This window comes from Bufo gargarizans, chromosome 3, assembly GCF_014858855.1.
Source record: "Bufo gargarizans isolate SCDJY-AF-19 chromosome 3, ASM1485885v1, whole genome shotgun sequence".
Taxonomy (NCBI): domain Eukaryota; kingdom Metazoa; phylum Chordata; class Amphibia; order Anura; family Bufonidae; genus Bufo; species Bufo gargarizans.
The window spans coordinates 428,031,898-428,048,158 of NC_058082.1; the positions used below are offsets into that span (position 1 = coordinate 428,031,898).

Consider the following 16,261-nt stretch of genomic DNA (forward strand, 5'->3'; position numbering starts at 1 on the left):
TGTTGACATCCAGTGCACCATGTCACTGGTGAAGCCAGTCATTGGCTGCAGCGGAGCTTGTGACCATGCTACACAAGATGTCAACAATGGCAGGGACTGGAACATGGACACAGCAGAGGAAGTGTGCAGGACTGGAGCGGCAGGGAGCAAGTAAAGTCTTCTGTTTAGAGAGGCAGGCTACAGGCACTTGGTAAAAAGTCAGTATTCTTGGAGAACCCCTTTAAGGGTCCATTCACAAGTCTGCAATTTTTTTCCAGATCTGTTCCGTTTCCGAAAAAAAAAAAAAATTGAGAACATGACCTATTCTTGTCCGCATCTGGACAAGAAAAGGCATTTTTTTATTTTAGTGCCTGCGAAATGCGGAACGCACATTGCCGGTGTCCTTGTTTTGTGGATCCGCAAAACACCTACGGACATGTGAATGGACCCTAAAAGGGTTTTGCAAAGCAGGAAAAAGTGGTAGAGCCTGATGACAGGCAGTGCGGGTTCCATGCTGAATATTAAACCTATTTCATAGAATACACCTTTTAGGGGGTCAGCTAACGCCTAAAGGTTATGGCCCTGATTTATCATAGACCGGCACCTTCTTTGCCACAAAATTGGCGTAAAAGAAGATAAATGTAGTGGGGCCTTGCCATACCCTCTTTTCAGGAAATTGGCGAAGGTGGCAGAGAAATGCCACTTGTGCAAACATTATTGTGCAAATGGTGTTGAAAAAATTGCAAACATGCGGTTTGCAACTTTTTCACGCCGGATAACTGCACAATATATGATAAATTAGGCCCCGGAGATTTATCAAACTGGTGTAAAGTAGAACTGGCTTAGTTGCCCATAGCAACCAATCAAATTCCACCTTTCATTTTCCAAATGAAAGGTCGAATCCGATTTTCCCTCTACGTTCTTTGTGGACCTTTCTGCACTGAGAGCAAACCATTGAAGGACAGCAATGAACATGAATGAACTCGGTGGCAACAATCTGATACACTGTAGAATATGCCCCCAAAAAATGGCAATCTTTATATCTGTGCAACAGCGCCCCCTAGTGTGCAAGGATACCAAACACAGAAGAAAAACTGCAAAGCAGTAACTGATAAATGGTTATGCAGTTTGAAACAAAAATATAAAGTGGTCATACAACACTCATAAATGTGTGTCTTTACAGAACTAGTACATAAGGCAATATTTTTTCAGTAAAAATGCAGGTGATATTTTTAATATTGTTAGATACTGAGTTAGAATTTCTAAAACCTGGAAAAGTTGGCAGATTTATAAACATTGGCCCAGATTTACTAACGTGTCTGCACCAAAAATCTGTCTAAAAAGTTGTGCAGTTTGGCACATCTAGGGATCATACACTTTTTACTGACATGCCCGAAAGGGGCGGATGTAAGATGCACCATTTTTGCCAAAACAACTCCACAATTCTGGTGTAAAAAAATTTCTCAAAGTAATCCAACTAATATTTGGTATAGAGTCGGAGCAAAGTGTCTATCCCTGCACCACATTTATCATCCAGCCTAAGCTCCCGCCATCTTTAGGATTAGTAAATCTGGGTCACGGTTCTTAAAATTCTGCTGTTAATGTAATCTATTCCCTGTATCTCAGGTGACTGTGGATGACTTTGAGCAAGCTGGAAAAGGTCTGTTTCGGGCCCTGACTATACGGGAAAAGAACATGAGAGCCTCCCAACAGCGATTCCCAAGAACAGTATCCCAATACCTCAGAGATATTGAAGGGGCATCCTGGAAGGAGCAAGATGAGATCCACCCAGGTATGGGAAGTGCAGATGATGATGATATGTTAGTATAATGCCTGGGAGCATAACATCATACTCTAGTGATAAATGACAAATCACACATAAATACATTGATCACTTCTTCTTTATCAGGTTGCCATTATACACGGCTTACGGTTTAACCATTTGCACTTGGGTAATAAATTATGTGAATTGGCTGCAGATTTAACATTATTTGCTCATATTGCTTAAGCAGCAGCTCCTAAATATCCACCTTTCTATGGAAGCTGCAAGATGTTCACATTCCCTGCAGCTTCTCTTTCACCCTGCAGCTTCTCTTTCAGCCCTGCAGCTTCTCTTTCAGTCCTGCAGATTCTTTTTCTGCCCTGCAGCTTCTCTTTCAGTCCTGCAGCTTCTCTTTCACCCTGCATCTTATCTTTCACCCTGCAGCTTCTCTTTCAGTCCTGCAGCATCTCTTTCACCCTGCATCTTATCTTTCACCCTGCAGCTTCTCTTTCAGCCCTGCAGCTTCTCTTTCACCCTGCAGCTTCTCTTTCAGTCCTGCAGCTTCTCTTTCACCCTGCATCTTATCTTTCACTCTGCAGCTTCTCTTTCACCCTGCAGCTTCTCTTTCAGTCCTGCATCTTATCTTTTACCCTGTAGCTTCTCTTTCACCCTGCATCTTATCTTTCACTCTGCAGCTTCTCTTTCACCCTGCAGCTTCTCTTTCACCCTGCAGTCTCTCTTTCAGCCCTGCAGCTTCTCTTTCACCCTGCAGCTTCTCTTTCAGTCCTGCAGCTTCTCTTTCTGCCCTGTAGCTTCTCTTTCACCCTGCAGCTTCTCTTTCACCCTGCAGCTTCTCTTTCACCCTGCAGCTTCTCTTTCACCCTGCAGCTTCTCTTCCACCCTGCATCTTATCTTTCACCCTGCAGCTTCTCTTTCACCCTGCAGCTTCTCATTCTGCCCTGCAGCTTTTCTTTCTGCCCTGCAGCTTCTCTTTCACCCTGCAGCTTCTCTTTCAGTCCTGCAGCTTCTCTTTCTGCCCTGCAGCTTCTCTTTCAGTCCTGCAGCTTCTCTTTCACCCTGCAGCTTCTCTTTCACCCTGCATCTTCTCTATCACCCTGCAGCTTCTCTTTCAGCCCTGCAGCTTCTCTTTCACCCTGCAGCTTCTCTTTCACCCGGCGGCTTCTATTTCAGCCCTGCAGCAGACACTGGGGTTCTTTAAACTCTGTTCACATAATCTTCAGGCATTACTTTCAGCCTGCATGCTTGAAAACTGCTAGATGTACCTTGCCGCAAGTCTGTACAATTGCTTACAATTGACTCCGTGCATTTTTTTGCAGCATCCATTGAAAAAAGTAGCACTGCTCTAAATTGGCCAGATATATGACACATAGTGAGCAAGGTATAAAGGAAAACTGTCTTAGTTACCCATGGCAACCAATCAGATTTCACTTTTCATTTTACAAAGGAGCTCTGAAAATGAAAGGTGGAATCTGATTGGTTGCTGTGGGCAACTAAGACAGTTTTCCTTTACACCGGTTTTGATAAACTTCCTCCATATTTTCTTATAAAAGGGGTTGAATGAGGACAGCCAACCACTGTCCATGATATGCTCAATTAAGGTATTTGGATGCCATTGACAAGGCTGCCATCTATGTTCCAGAATGAAAAGCTACAGTACTCTGTAAGACTAGTTTCACACCTCCAGTGTGAATTCCGTCAAACAATGCTGGGAATCGGTCCAGACACAAACAGCAGCATGCAGCATTTTGTGTCTGGCAGATTCTCTGCATTGTCTGCCGGAATGGGGCCGAATCTCTACTGGAGCCCATTATACTTAATGGGGCCGGCGGACATTCCATCTGTATCCGGCAGTGTCGGCTGTTCTCTGCTGGACTTCACACCGCAGGTGTAAAGTAACCTAAGCTCTTTTGGACCTGCTCGGGCAGACCCATGCATTACACGGATGGTTATTTATTTGAATAGCTGCCATTTCTATGAGACTGACATTGAGACTCTCATAGAAATGAATAGTGTCTATTTACGATGTGGTGGCGGGTGCATTGGCAAAAACATTTTTTTTGTCAGTGCCTCTTTAACATGTCACACAAATGCCAAAAGAACACCATTTTGTCATGCAATTGGCACATAGAACACCAACTGGTATTTCTAAGAATACATATGGCTACTAAAGATTGCATTGTGGAAAGGAAGAAACGCAGATGGAGTAAGTTTTGACAGGCTGTCTAGACCTGATTCAGATTTATCACAGGGGCTTAGGCTGCAGGGATAGACACTTTTCTCTGACTCTATACCAACTATTGATCGGCTTACTTTGAGACAGATTTTTATGCCAGAATTGTGGTGCAATTTGGAGAAAATGGTGCATTTTCACGCCGCCACCTTCCCCACAAATCCCCACCCCTTTCTGCTAATCCCCAACATCATCAAGCCTGTTGGAAAAAAGTGTACAAAGCCTAGATGTGCGAAATTGCACCAGCTTTTTAGACAGTTTTGGCGCACAACCACTTGGTGGTGAGAGGAGGCCTTGCAATAAGCTCTTTCTGTTCCTGACATAAATCTACTGCATTTTCATGCAGCCCCCACCTGGGGGAACTCAACTCATTGAGCTCAATGGTAGCTACAAATTACTTTACTTTGAGTGGTGGCTCCCAGCATTCTGCTTTATATAGAGGAAATGTACCATGTGTTTATGCCAGTTGTGTGACATAAGTACACTGATAAATATGGTGTGGCGTGTTTATAAAGCATGTTTTCTGACATATACAGTGGGGAAAATAAGTATTTGATGCACTGGGGACTTTGCAAGTTTTCCCACCTGCAAAGAATGGATAGGACTGTCATTTGTATCCAGAAAAAGCCAGAAAATCACATTGTATGATTTGTAAATAATAAATAATTAGCATTTTATTGCCTGAAATAAGTATTTGATACAATAGAAAAACAGAACTTAATATTTGGTACAGAAATCTTTGTTTGCAATTACAAAGGTCAGACGTTTCCTGTAATTCTCGACCAAGTTTGCACACACTGCAGCAGGGATTTTGGCCCACTCCTCCATACAGATCTTCTCCAGATCTTTCAGGTTTCAGGGCTGTTGCTGGGCTACATTGAGTTTCAGCTCCCTCCAAAGATTTTTGATTGGATTCAGGTCTGGAGACTGGCTAGGCCACTCCAGTACCTTCTTACGGAGCCACACCTTAGTTGCCCTGGCTGTGTGTTTCGGGTCATTGTCATGCTGTAAGGCCCAGCCATGACCTATCTTCAATGCTCTTACTGAGAGAAGGAGGTTGTTGGCCAAAATCTCGCGATACATGGCCCTATCAATCCTCCCTGCAATATGGTGCAGTTGCCCTGTCCGCTTTGCAGAAAACCACCCACAAAGTATGAGGTTTCCACCCCCATGCTTCATGGTTGGGACGGTGTCATTGGGGTTGTACTCATCCTTCTTCTTCCTCAAACACGGCGAGTGGAGTTGATACCAAAAAGTTCTATTTTGGTCTCCTCTGACCACATCACCTTCTCCCATGCCTCCACTGGATCATCCAGATGGTCATTGGCGAAATTCAAACGGGCCTGGACATGTGCTGGCGTGAACAGCGGGACCTTGCGTGCCCTGCACGATTTTAATCCATGACGGCGTAGTGTGTTACTAACGGTAATCTTTCAGACTGTGGTCCCAGCTCTATTCATGTCATTGACCAGGTCCTCCCATGTAATTCTGGGCTGATTCCTGACCTTTCTCAGAATCATCCTTACCCCACGAGGTCAACCTGTGTTTCTTCCATTTTCTAATAATTGCGTCAACAGTTGTTGCCTTATCACCAAGCTGCTTGCCTATTGTCCTGTAGCCCATCCCAGCCTTGTGCAGGTCTACAGTTTTGTCCCTGGTGTCCTTAGACAGCTCTTTGGTCTTGGCCATGGTGGAGAGGTTGGAGTGTGATTGATTGAGTGTATAGACAGGTGTCTTTTATACAGGTAACAAATTAAAACAGGTGCAATTAATACAGGTAATGAGTGCAGAGTAAGAGGGTGTCTTAAATAAAAAACTAACAGGTCCGTAAGAGCCAGAATTCTTGCTGGTTGGTAGGTGACCAAATACTTATTTCATGCTATAAAATGCAAATTAATAATTTAAAAATCATACAATGATTTTCAGTTGAAGTGTACCTACGATAGAAATTCCAGACCTCTGCAATCTTTGTAGGTGGGAAAACTTGCAAAATCACCAGTGTATCAAATACTTATTTTTCCCACTGTAAGTTAGGGATAGTGGGAAAAAGTGTGGTATTCTTTTTTATTAAAAGATTCCAGCATGCAAAATGTATAGTGCACGTTTTTCCCTTAATCCAAAAATATGTTTACTGGGTATCTTTGATTCTGATGAATTACAGACACCTATCATTGTGGGAATCAATAGGATGCTATACCAGGCACAAAAGACATAAGCGGCCAAATGGATACAACCAGTGCCTCCTGTTATTACAGAATACATAGCGTGTTTGAATATCATTATTAGATTAGAAAGGGGGGTGTATCTTAAGCGAAACTGTCTATCTAAATTTGAGGCTCCATGGGACCCCTTGTTTGATCATTCTGGAGTCTGCAGCCCATGGCTAGCGATTACTGGGGGCTTATACGTTGATAGATGAAATGTAATCAGGCCACCGCAGAATTCATGATCAGTGGAGTATTGTAACCATGGGCAACTGTCTAATGCAGTGTGTTGTTAAAGGAGCCTTGTTGTGACCCCTAGAGAATTCCTTCCTTAATTCCTTCCTTCCTTTTCTTTCTTTTTTGTTCTTCAGCAACCCATTTACTAATATGCTTGTCCCTGTGGGTGAAGGGGGTAGTTGGTTGGAGGACTTTTTTAGATCAAAAATATGAGCAAGAAGTTATTGCCATGTCAAGACTCTGTCCTCATATCATTAAACTGTCTTGGACACTATGTACATGATTTGTTTATTGTTACCTGACAAAAACATAAGAAAAAGATATCTGATTCAAAAAGATTCCAGCATGAATTATAAAAATAGTAAATTGCACTTGCACTTTATTGTGAATTTATGCTTTTGTGTATATGAACATATATATGAACTCTGTATCCGCTGTGTCCTTCCTCCAGGTGATGCCGCCTTTTCCCTGCACTTATACCCTTTTTAATTATGTATGTTTTATATGTTTTTGCAATTGTAATAAATTGATATTGATTTATAAGCGATCTGGTAGTAATTTATAGGTATTTACTTTTTAGTTATACCATAGGCTTATGTGTGTAGTCCTACTTTTGACAGTGACTAGCTAATGAACATAGATTCCTGTATTTGGGGCAAACATTTGTTCTATTGTCACTATGTGTGTTGATTAGCTGCAATAGACGTATAGAGGCAGGGACCGTGGTAGTGTATACTATGCCACTAGTCCCTAAAAGCTTGCTTCCTGGATTGCGCTGATTGCTTGTACCACTTAACTATACTAGCACCAGCCTACTACAAATTGCTTTATTCACTGCCCCCAACATGTTTGGGAAATGGTATACGGGCGATGGCAATGCCACGATCCTATATGTCTACTGCACACATAGTCACAAGGTGGATGGATATTTAAAGAGCACCAAGATTTGTAAAAAATTATAATAAAGCTGAGAGTTTTAAGACACACCCTTTATTAGGGCAAATGAGAAATGGGTAATATTTGCCAATCTGGCTGAAAGTGATAAGTAGAAGGAACTAATACCCCTCATTTATCTGGGTCAAACTTGATACACAAATCTCACTGGGGGCCCATACTATGTTTTGCTATGGGGCCCTATGATATCTGTGTACTGCCCAGTAAAAAAACTGATATAAAATGTCAGTATGGACAGAACCAAACCTATGTAATACATGTTCACACTTTTTGTTTCTCTAATGCTAATAACTAGTATAAATCTAGTTTAAAACTTGTTTTCTCTATACAGTCTTTACTGCTCGAATTAAAAAAGGTGAGGATCCTTTCAGGATGGATAACCTACCTGCTGATCTTGGATATAAATTTAAGGTCAATGATGGCGTAGTTTTCGTCTACCCAGATGATGATGCTCTGGCAAAAGGCAGACCAAAGGATCTTAACTACCCAGATGTCCATGCCTTTGTAAACGATATGAACTTCTTAATTACACTTATTGCTCTTGGACCTATGTAAGTACAACCATCCCAAGTCCGATCAATTTACTATTAGAAATATGGAACATCTTCTTGTCTGGCACTGCAGTGTCCAGACCCATATGCATATCTAAAAGAATGGAGTTGGATACAGGCTCTTAACTATATGATATTTCAATTAATATTCATACAACAGCCCAGTTTATCTCTATACCAGTACTGTCCGCATTTGATGCACATTCAGAAGGCTTTCTTTAAGCTTATGGACTATGTCTGCAAGGAAAGAGACCAACCCATTTTGAAAGCTGGCCAGAAGTTAAATTTTACCAGTTGTTTTCACTTTCACACACCTTTGACTGAAATGATAAAATTCTGTTTCCCTGCAGCCACCACTAGGGGAAGCTCACTGCACAACAATGTATACAGATCCAATGAACTCAATGGAAACTGTGTATAACTCCAATGAGCTCCACCTAGTGGTGTATACAGGCAGTCTGACTTATCTGCTTTAGTAAATTCTTGCATTCCCCATGAAATAATCTATCCTTATGACTGTATGACTATGTGTTGCACAACTCCTGAAAATGTTTGTATGTATACATATTAATTTCTGTTTCTGAAATAACTAAAAGGCCCAGCATGAACTATTTTTTTTCCCTGAGCTGATTCTGCTCCTAAACGTTCACATCAACAACTCATACAGGTATATATACAGAGTGCTTTCCCATTCAGGTAAATCCAGACTCTACAGCTTACATGACTGTTTAATGTAGACACTGGACACAGAGAACAAACACTCGAGTCTAGGACTTTGTCTTGAAGAGGTTACAATCTATGTATTTTCTATGTTTGCAGTAAGACATATACTCATCGGCGCCTGAAGTTCCTGTCATCTAAATTTAAGGTCCATGAAATGCTGAATGAGCTAGAAGAACTGAAAGAGTTGAAAAACAACCCTCATCGAGATTTTTACAACTGCAGAAAGGTAACATATCGCCCCTATTCTTACTTGGCTTTGAAAAGTATTGTATCCTGCAAATTATATAATATCTCCCATTCTAGTATTGATTCAATGTTTCCACAGGAGAATACAGTGCCATATCCAGCATCCTATGGAGAATGACATATTTTAGTTTCTTAGCCACATAAAAAATGTATAGCTTTGAATGAAAATCCAGAGGTATGCTGCTACTTTCACACTTGCGTTCGGAGCGGATCCGTCTGGTGTCTGCACAGACGGATCCACTCCTATAATGCAAACAATGGTATCTGTTCAGAACGGATCCATCTGCATTATATTTCATAAAAAAATCTAAGTCTAAAAGTTAGTCAGACGGATCCGTCCAGACTTTACATGGAAAGTCAATGGGGGACGGATCCGTTTGAAATTGCACCATATTGTGTCAATGTCAAACGGATCCGTCCCCATTGACTTACATTGTAAGTCTGGACAAATCCGTTTGGCTCCTCACGGCCAGGCGGACACCCGATCGCTGCAAGCTGCGTTCGGGTGTCCGCCTGCTGAGCGGAACGGAGGCCAAATGGTGCCATACTGATGCATTCTGAGCGGATCTGCATCCACTCAGAATGCATTGGGGCTGTACGGATCTGTTCTGGGCCACTTGTGAGAGCCTTCAAACGGAACTCACAAGCGGAGCCCCGAACGCAAGTGTGAAAGTAGCCTAATGTTTGGATTCCAGACAGTCACTTTTTGATCTGACTTTACCAATTAGCTCAGACTACTACTTAATACTTGTATGATGTCAGTTCAGTGAATAAAACAAGAAGCTGACCAAGACTGATGTTGAGCTTTATCCCTGGATTTTCTTCAACTAGCATGATCGATTTGACTTAAACGATGAACTCATTTTCATACTTGCTGTCTGGGTGCAGGAGTTAAAAAGAACCCTGCCATTGGTGCCACTAGTTCCTATGCCAAGATTCCTTCTCCTCTGCTTCTGGTCCCCGCTGGACCAGAAGTGTGATGTGCCATCTATACACAAATCACCACTGCCCCCCAATCACTGGTCTCAGCTGTGATATACGCAGACCACTGCCACCGCTGAGGCCACTGATTGGCCAGCATTGGTGAGGTACGTAGATGATAACTGACACTTTCTGGCCATCGGGAACTAGAATTGGAGGAGAAAGAAGCTCGCTTTGGAATCGGAGCATTGGTGAAAGGTGAATTTTTTTTTCTTTAACCACCTCAGCCCCCCTAGCTTAAACCCCCTTAATGACCAGACCACTTTTTACAATTCTGCACTACACTATTTTCACGGTTTATTGCTCGGTCATACAACTTACCACCCAAATGAATTTTACCTCCTTTTCTTCTCACTAATAGAGCTTTCATTTGGTGGTATTTCATTGCTGCTGACATTTTTATATAAGTATATATTTATTGGTTTGGGTAAAAGTTATAGCGTTTACAAACTATGGTGCAAAAAAATTAATTTACGCACTTTGACTTTCTGAGCACCTGTCATGTTTCCTGAGGTTCTAAAATGCCCAGACAGTAGAAACACCCCACAAATGACCCCATTTCGGAAAGTAGACACCCTAAGGTGTTTGCTGATGGGCATAGTGAGTTCATGGAAGTTTTTATTTTTTGTCACAAGTTAGCGGAAATTGAATTTTTATATTTTTTTTTCTTACAAAGTCTCATATTCCCCTAACTTGTGACAAAAAATTAAATTTTACATGAACTCACCATACCCCTCACGGAATACCTTGGGGTGTCTTCTTTTTAAAATGGGGTCACTTGTGGAGTATTTATACTGCCCTGGCATTTTAGGGGCCCTAAAGCTTGAGAAGTAGTTTGGAATCCAAATGCGTAAAACTGCCCTGTGAAATCCTAAAAGTACTCATTGGAATTTGGACCCCTTTGCGCACCTAGGCTGCAAAAAAGTGTCACACATGTAGTATCGCCGTACTTAGAAGAAGTAGGGCAATGTGTTTTGGGGTGTATTTTTACATATACCCATGCTGGGTGAGATAAATATCTCTGTAAAAGACAACTTTTCCCATTTTTTTTATACAAAGTTGTTATTTTACAGAGATATTTCTCTCACCCAGCATGGGTACTTTGGGAAACACTCCCCTAAGCATAGGGCAGGGTGGTCAGGGCAGTCAGGACAGAAATAGCGGGTGTCATGCCTTATTCCACTCCTGCTACAGACACGACATTTTTTTCGGGGTGACGCTTAGTTTGAGGTACCAGCAACGACATTAGGGAAATGTCGCTCGTGTAGACGGCTCACTACACTGGTGGTTGGGACCACGGAACCTCCTGGATACAGGAGGTTCTCGATGATCTCTTCCTGAAATTTGAGGAAGGATCCTGTTCTCCAAGCCTTACTGTAGAGACCAAAACTATTATACATAGCCAATTGAATTAGGTATACAGACACCTTCTTATACCAGCGTCTGGTCCTGCGGGAGAGTAAATAAGGAGCCAACATCTGGTCATTGAAGTCCACCCCTCCCATGAGCAAATTATAGTTGTGGACCGAGAGGGGCTTTTCAATGACACTGGTTGCCCGTTCAATTTGGATTGTCGTGTCTGCGCGAATGGAGGAGAGCATGTAAACATCACGCTTGTCTCTCCATTTCACCGCGAGCAGTTCTTCGTTACACAAGGCGGCCCTCTCCCCCCTTGCAAGACGGGTGGTAACGAGCCGTTGGGGGAAGCCCCGGCGACTAGGTCGCGCGGTGCCACAGCAGCCAATCTGTTCTAGAAACAAATTCCTGAAGAGGGGCACACTTGTGTAGAAATTGTCCACATAAAGGTGGTACCCCTTGCCAAATAAGGGTGACACCAAGTCCCTGACTGTCTTCCCACTGCTCCCCAGGGCAACCGACCGGCTCGAGGTTCTGATCTTTACCCTCATAGACACGAAATTTGTGCGTATAGCCTGTGGCCCTTTCACAGAGCTTATACAATTTGACCCCATACCGGGCATGCTTGCTTGGGATGTATTGTTTGAAGCCAAGGCGCCCAGTAAAATGTATCAGGGACTCGTCTATGCAGATGTTTTGCTCAGGGGTATACAAATCTGCAAATTTGGTGTTAAAGTGGTCTATGAGGGGCCGAATTTTGTGGAGCCAGTCAAAAGCTGGGTGACCTTTGGGATGAGAGGTGCTGTTATCACTAAAGTGCAGGAAACGCAGGATGGTCTCAAATCGTGTCCTGGACATGGCAGCAGAGAACATGGGCATGTGATGAATTGGGTTCGTGGACCATTATGACCGCAATTCATGCTTTTTTGTCAGGCCCATGTTGAGGAGAAGATGCAGAAAAGTCTTAAGTTCGGAAAGACTGGGCATAATAGCTTCCCGGGTTGGCGGTTATAAATTGAGTGTCATACCGGTTTGTTTCTGCCACGACTAAGTCAAAGAGCTCCGCAGTGAAGAACAGCTCAAAAAACCCCAGTGCCGATCCGATCTGAGCTGTCTCAACCCAAACTCCAGACTGGACGGTGAAAGGGGGAACTACTGGTGCGGCTGAAGATGGGGGCTGCCAATTAGGTTTTTCCAGCACCTCAGGGATTCTAGGGGCTCTATGGGCCTGTCTGTGCGGTGGCTGCGACAGGGGAACTACTGCACGTGCCACCGTACCAGCTTCAACTGCCCTTCTGGTGCTCGCCACTTCACCATGTTCTACAGCAGTGCTGGTACTAGGTCCAGGATGGGCTGCACCGCTGGTGTATGCCTCACCACGTAATCCGACAGTGCCAGCCCCACTCTGCTGCCCTTGAAGCGGATCCTGCGCAACCAGTGGTCTAGCAACTTCATTGTCCGAACTTTGGGTCAGACTGCCACTGCTTTCTACAGGTTCGTATTCTGACCCGCTGGATTCGTCAGATGAGGGTTACCATTCCTCATCCGACTGGGTCAGAAGCCTGTAGGCCTCTTCAGAAGAATACCCCTTCCTTGCCATTTGGTCAACTAAATTTAGGGGGTATTCCCTGAGACTACCCAGGAAAAAAAGCAAGCCTGTCTTACAAATAGGAGGCTAGCGAAGTACAGGAAGCCGCTGCGATTGATAAAAAATATCAAAACTGATTTTTTTTATCGCCGCAGCGCTTGTGTAGTGATTGTGCAGTGATAAAAATAAAAAAATTGTCACTGCGGTGAGTGTGGGCGTGGGTGATCGGGCAAACACTGCGTTTTGGGTGGGGGGCGAGCTAAGGTGACACTAATACTATTATAGATCTGACTGTGATCAGTTCTGATCACTTACAGATACTATAAAGTACCAATGCTGATTAGCGATTCGCTGTGATACGTGAATCAGTGACTGCGGTGCGGTGGGGTGGGCGCTAACTGAAGCTAACTACCTACCAAAGGGGCCTAAACTAAGCTAAACCTAACAGTCAATACTGGTGGGGGAAAAAAAAAACACTCATCACTTTTTTCCCCTTTCACTAGTGATTGACAGGGGTGATCAAGGGGTTAATTGGGGTGATGGGGGGGTGATCTGGGGCTAAATATGTTGTGCTTGGTGTACTCAGTGTGATCTGTGCTCTCTGCTGGGACCAACCGATGAAAAGGACCCAGCAGAGAGCACAGAAGCCATTTAACACATTATATTTATAAATATAATGTGTTATATGGCTTGTGGTTCGTTATTTTAAAAGTCACCAACATGCCAGCGCTGATCATTGGCTGGCAGGCTGGTGACCAACTCCTTCTGCGACTTTTGCAGACCCGCACTGCACATGTGCGGGCCGGATATGCGCGTGATCTCGCGTCTCGCGAGATGATGCATCGATGCATCAAGGAGGAATAACCCGGCCGCCCGCAGGACGCATCCCTGCGTTAGGCGGTCGGGAGGAGGTTAAACTCTGCGCCTAGCTTACCCATATGAAAAGGGTTTCTTGGAGAACCCATCTAAAGAATCCATACAAGGTGACACCAGGATATTTGATAATATAAATAAAACATATTTGGCATAATTTATTTTACCTCAAATTGGTTATCTCAGAGGCTATGAAAGCATTAAAACCAGTGCTTGCCAAATTGTGATATATGCCTCACTGATGAGTTCTGAATGAGGCATGGCATGCCTGTTAAGCATCTCAGCATCTGCAGAACACACCCAAAGCCCCAGGGCATGATGCTTTTTCAATGATCACTTAATCCAGGCGTACATTCTGCCATAAGATAGGCACTTAGACAACGTGTCCCTCTTGGCATGGATCTCGACCACTGGTGAAGCTCAGACATCACTATGGTTTAGTTGATGAGGCTCTTGAATACAATTTTTGAGAAGCCCTAATCTATAGGTTGCACTTTTGTTTGTTTACAGTAATGAAGTTAACATGATATAACATGCTTGAACATGAGCATTTGCCTTCTACAATGTGCTTTTATGTTGTACCTATCCTGTGGGTTTTATTTTTAGAAGCACTGAGTTACTGTGATTCTCAGTATTACAAAGCTCCAAACCCCCCTCCACCAAATGTCGAAACCTAGATGTTTACTGAAGGTGGATTTATTATTGATATAATCCCAAAGATCAGTTCTAGAATAATGTCTGCCAGTTAATGATATATACACAAAAACTAAACCTACAAAAAGGAGTGAAGGCCACAACTTGTATAAATATTTCGCTGAGACAGCTAAAACAGTAATCCAGACCTTAATCATGTGTATAACTTACTGACACATCACAATGCAAATGGGAAATCTACTGTATGAATGTGCCTTTTGATGGCTGGAGCAGAACCACTAATGAATAATTACAGCAGTCATTTGATTAAGAAGCACATTTACCATTCAGGAGAATCAGTATTTTTTTCTTGCTAAAAATATGCTGATGTGTGTTGTGTTTTTAAGGTTGACACTCATATACATGCCGCAGCCTGCATGAACCAAAAGCACCTTCTCCGCTTCATCAAGAAATCATACAGAGTGGATTCAAATCGGGTGGTTTATAATTCTAAAGGCAAACAGTTGACCTTAAAGCAAGTATTTGAAAACCTGAACCTTCACCCTTATGACCTGACAGTAGATTCCCTAGATGTCCATGCAGTAAGTGTTTCAGTTCTTATTTGGAATTTCTGTATGTCTGGTCAAATCAGTGTAAAGTTACAGATAATCCATCGACTTTCTCACTTAACAATAAAGTAAAGTTTTACTACAGGCCTGCATTTAAAAAAAACTTTACCTGCTATGGACACATTTGGAGCCATTTTTGTATTATTGATTGAGCTTGAATGTATCACAGTACATAACTGGGATAAATCCATAAGAGAGCTTATCTGACAGATGACCCTAAATCATTTAATACAAAACCTATTACATGTAAATAAAAATAAATAAAAATAATTGGCTCCAAAGGTGTTCTTAAAGGGGTAATCCAGCACTTTTTCATTGATGGTCTATTCTAGGGATAGGCCATCAATATCTGATCAGCAGGGGTCCAACACCCTGAACCCACACCCATCAGATTTTTCAATGGAGCTCTAGCACTTGAAGTCAGCTCTGGGACTACAAAACTCCTTCCACTGTGTAGTGAACATAGCTGGTTTCAGTGGCACTGCTGCTATCGAAGGCCTTAAACACATCAGTACATCAATACATACTGATAGAGACCTTAGATTGTGAGCTCCATTGGGGATAGTGTGATGATAATGTCTGTAAAGTAGCGCTATATAAGTGCATAAAATAAATAAATTGTAATGGACCCGTATTGTCTATGGTTTATATAGAGAGCAGATGATTTCAGGTTTTCTTTGGAGAAGTTTCTTTTTTTTTCCGACTCCATGTCGTAGTATATTTCTATCATTTCAATCTATACCATTGTTTTATATCTTCTTTAGGGAAGGCAAACATTTCAACGCTTTGACAAGTTTAATGCTAAATACAACCCAGTTGGTGCCAGCGAATTGCGAGACCTGTACCTGAAAACTGAAAACTTTATTGATGGTGAATATTTTGCCACTATCATTAAGGTAAGTACTTGTGAAGAATTTGGGTTTTGGTAAATACATTTACACCTTATGGCATCCTGTGTCTACAACATACCTCCCAACTTTGTAAAGGAACAAAGAGGGACATTTTTTCCCACACTAGGCCACGCCTATAACCCCTGCCCAAAACATAACTATACACCTAATCCCACCCAGTCCCCTTAATGCCCTCACATAGTAATTATTCTCCCTACATGCCACCGCACAGTATTCATGCCCACATTTTGTCTTTACAGAATTATGCCCAGCTGTGCCCCAAGTAATATGCCCACATTGTGCCCCTAGTAATATGCCCACACTGTGCCCCCAGTAATATGCTCACACTGTGCCCCAGTAATATGCCCACATTGTGCCCCCACAGAAAGTAAAACAAATAAACA

The 16,261-nt window shown here is 42.7% G+C and overlaps 1 protein-coding gene across 1 annotated transcript in view; it reads left to right on the forward strand.

Annotated features, from left to right (window-relative positions):
• Positions 1-16,261, forward strand: part of AMPD1 (adenosine monophosphate deaminase 1) — a 142,780-nt gene that overhangs the window by 64,407 nt on the left and 62,112 nt on the right. The window contains exons 4-8 of the mRNA XM_044288504.1: positions 1,606-1,771; positions 7,719-7,938; positions 8,758-8,887; positions 14,746-14,940; positions 15,732-15,863. Of these exons, the coding sequence (XP_044144439.1) occupies positions 1,606-1,771; positions 7,719-7,938; positions 8,758-8,887; positions 14,746-14,940; positions 15,732-15,863 (843 nt within the window). The remainder of the gene's footprint in view (positions 1-1,605; positions 1,772-7,718; positions 7,939-8,757; positions 8,888-14,745; positions 14,941-15,731; positions 15,864-16,261) is intronic.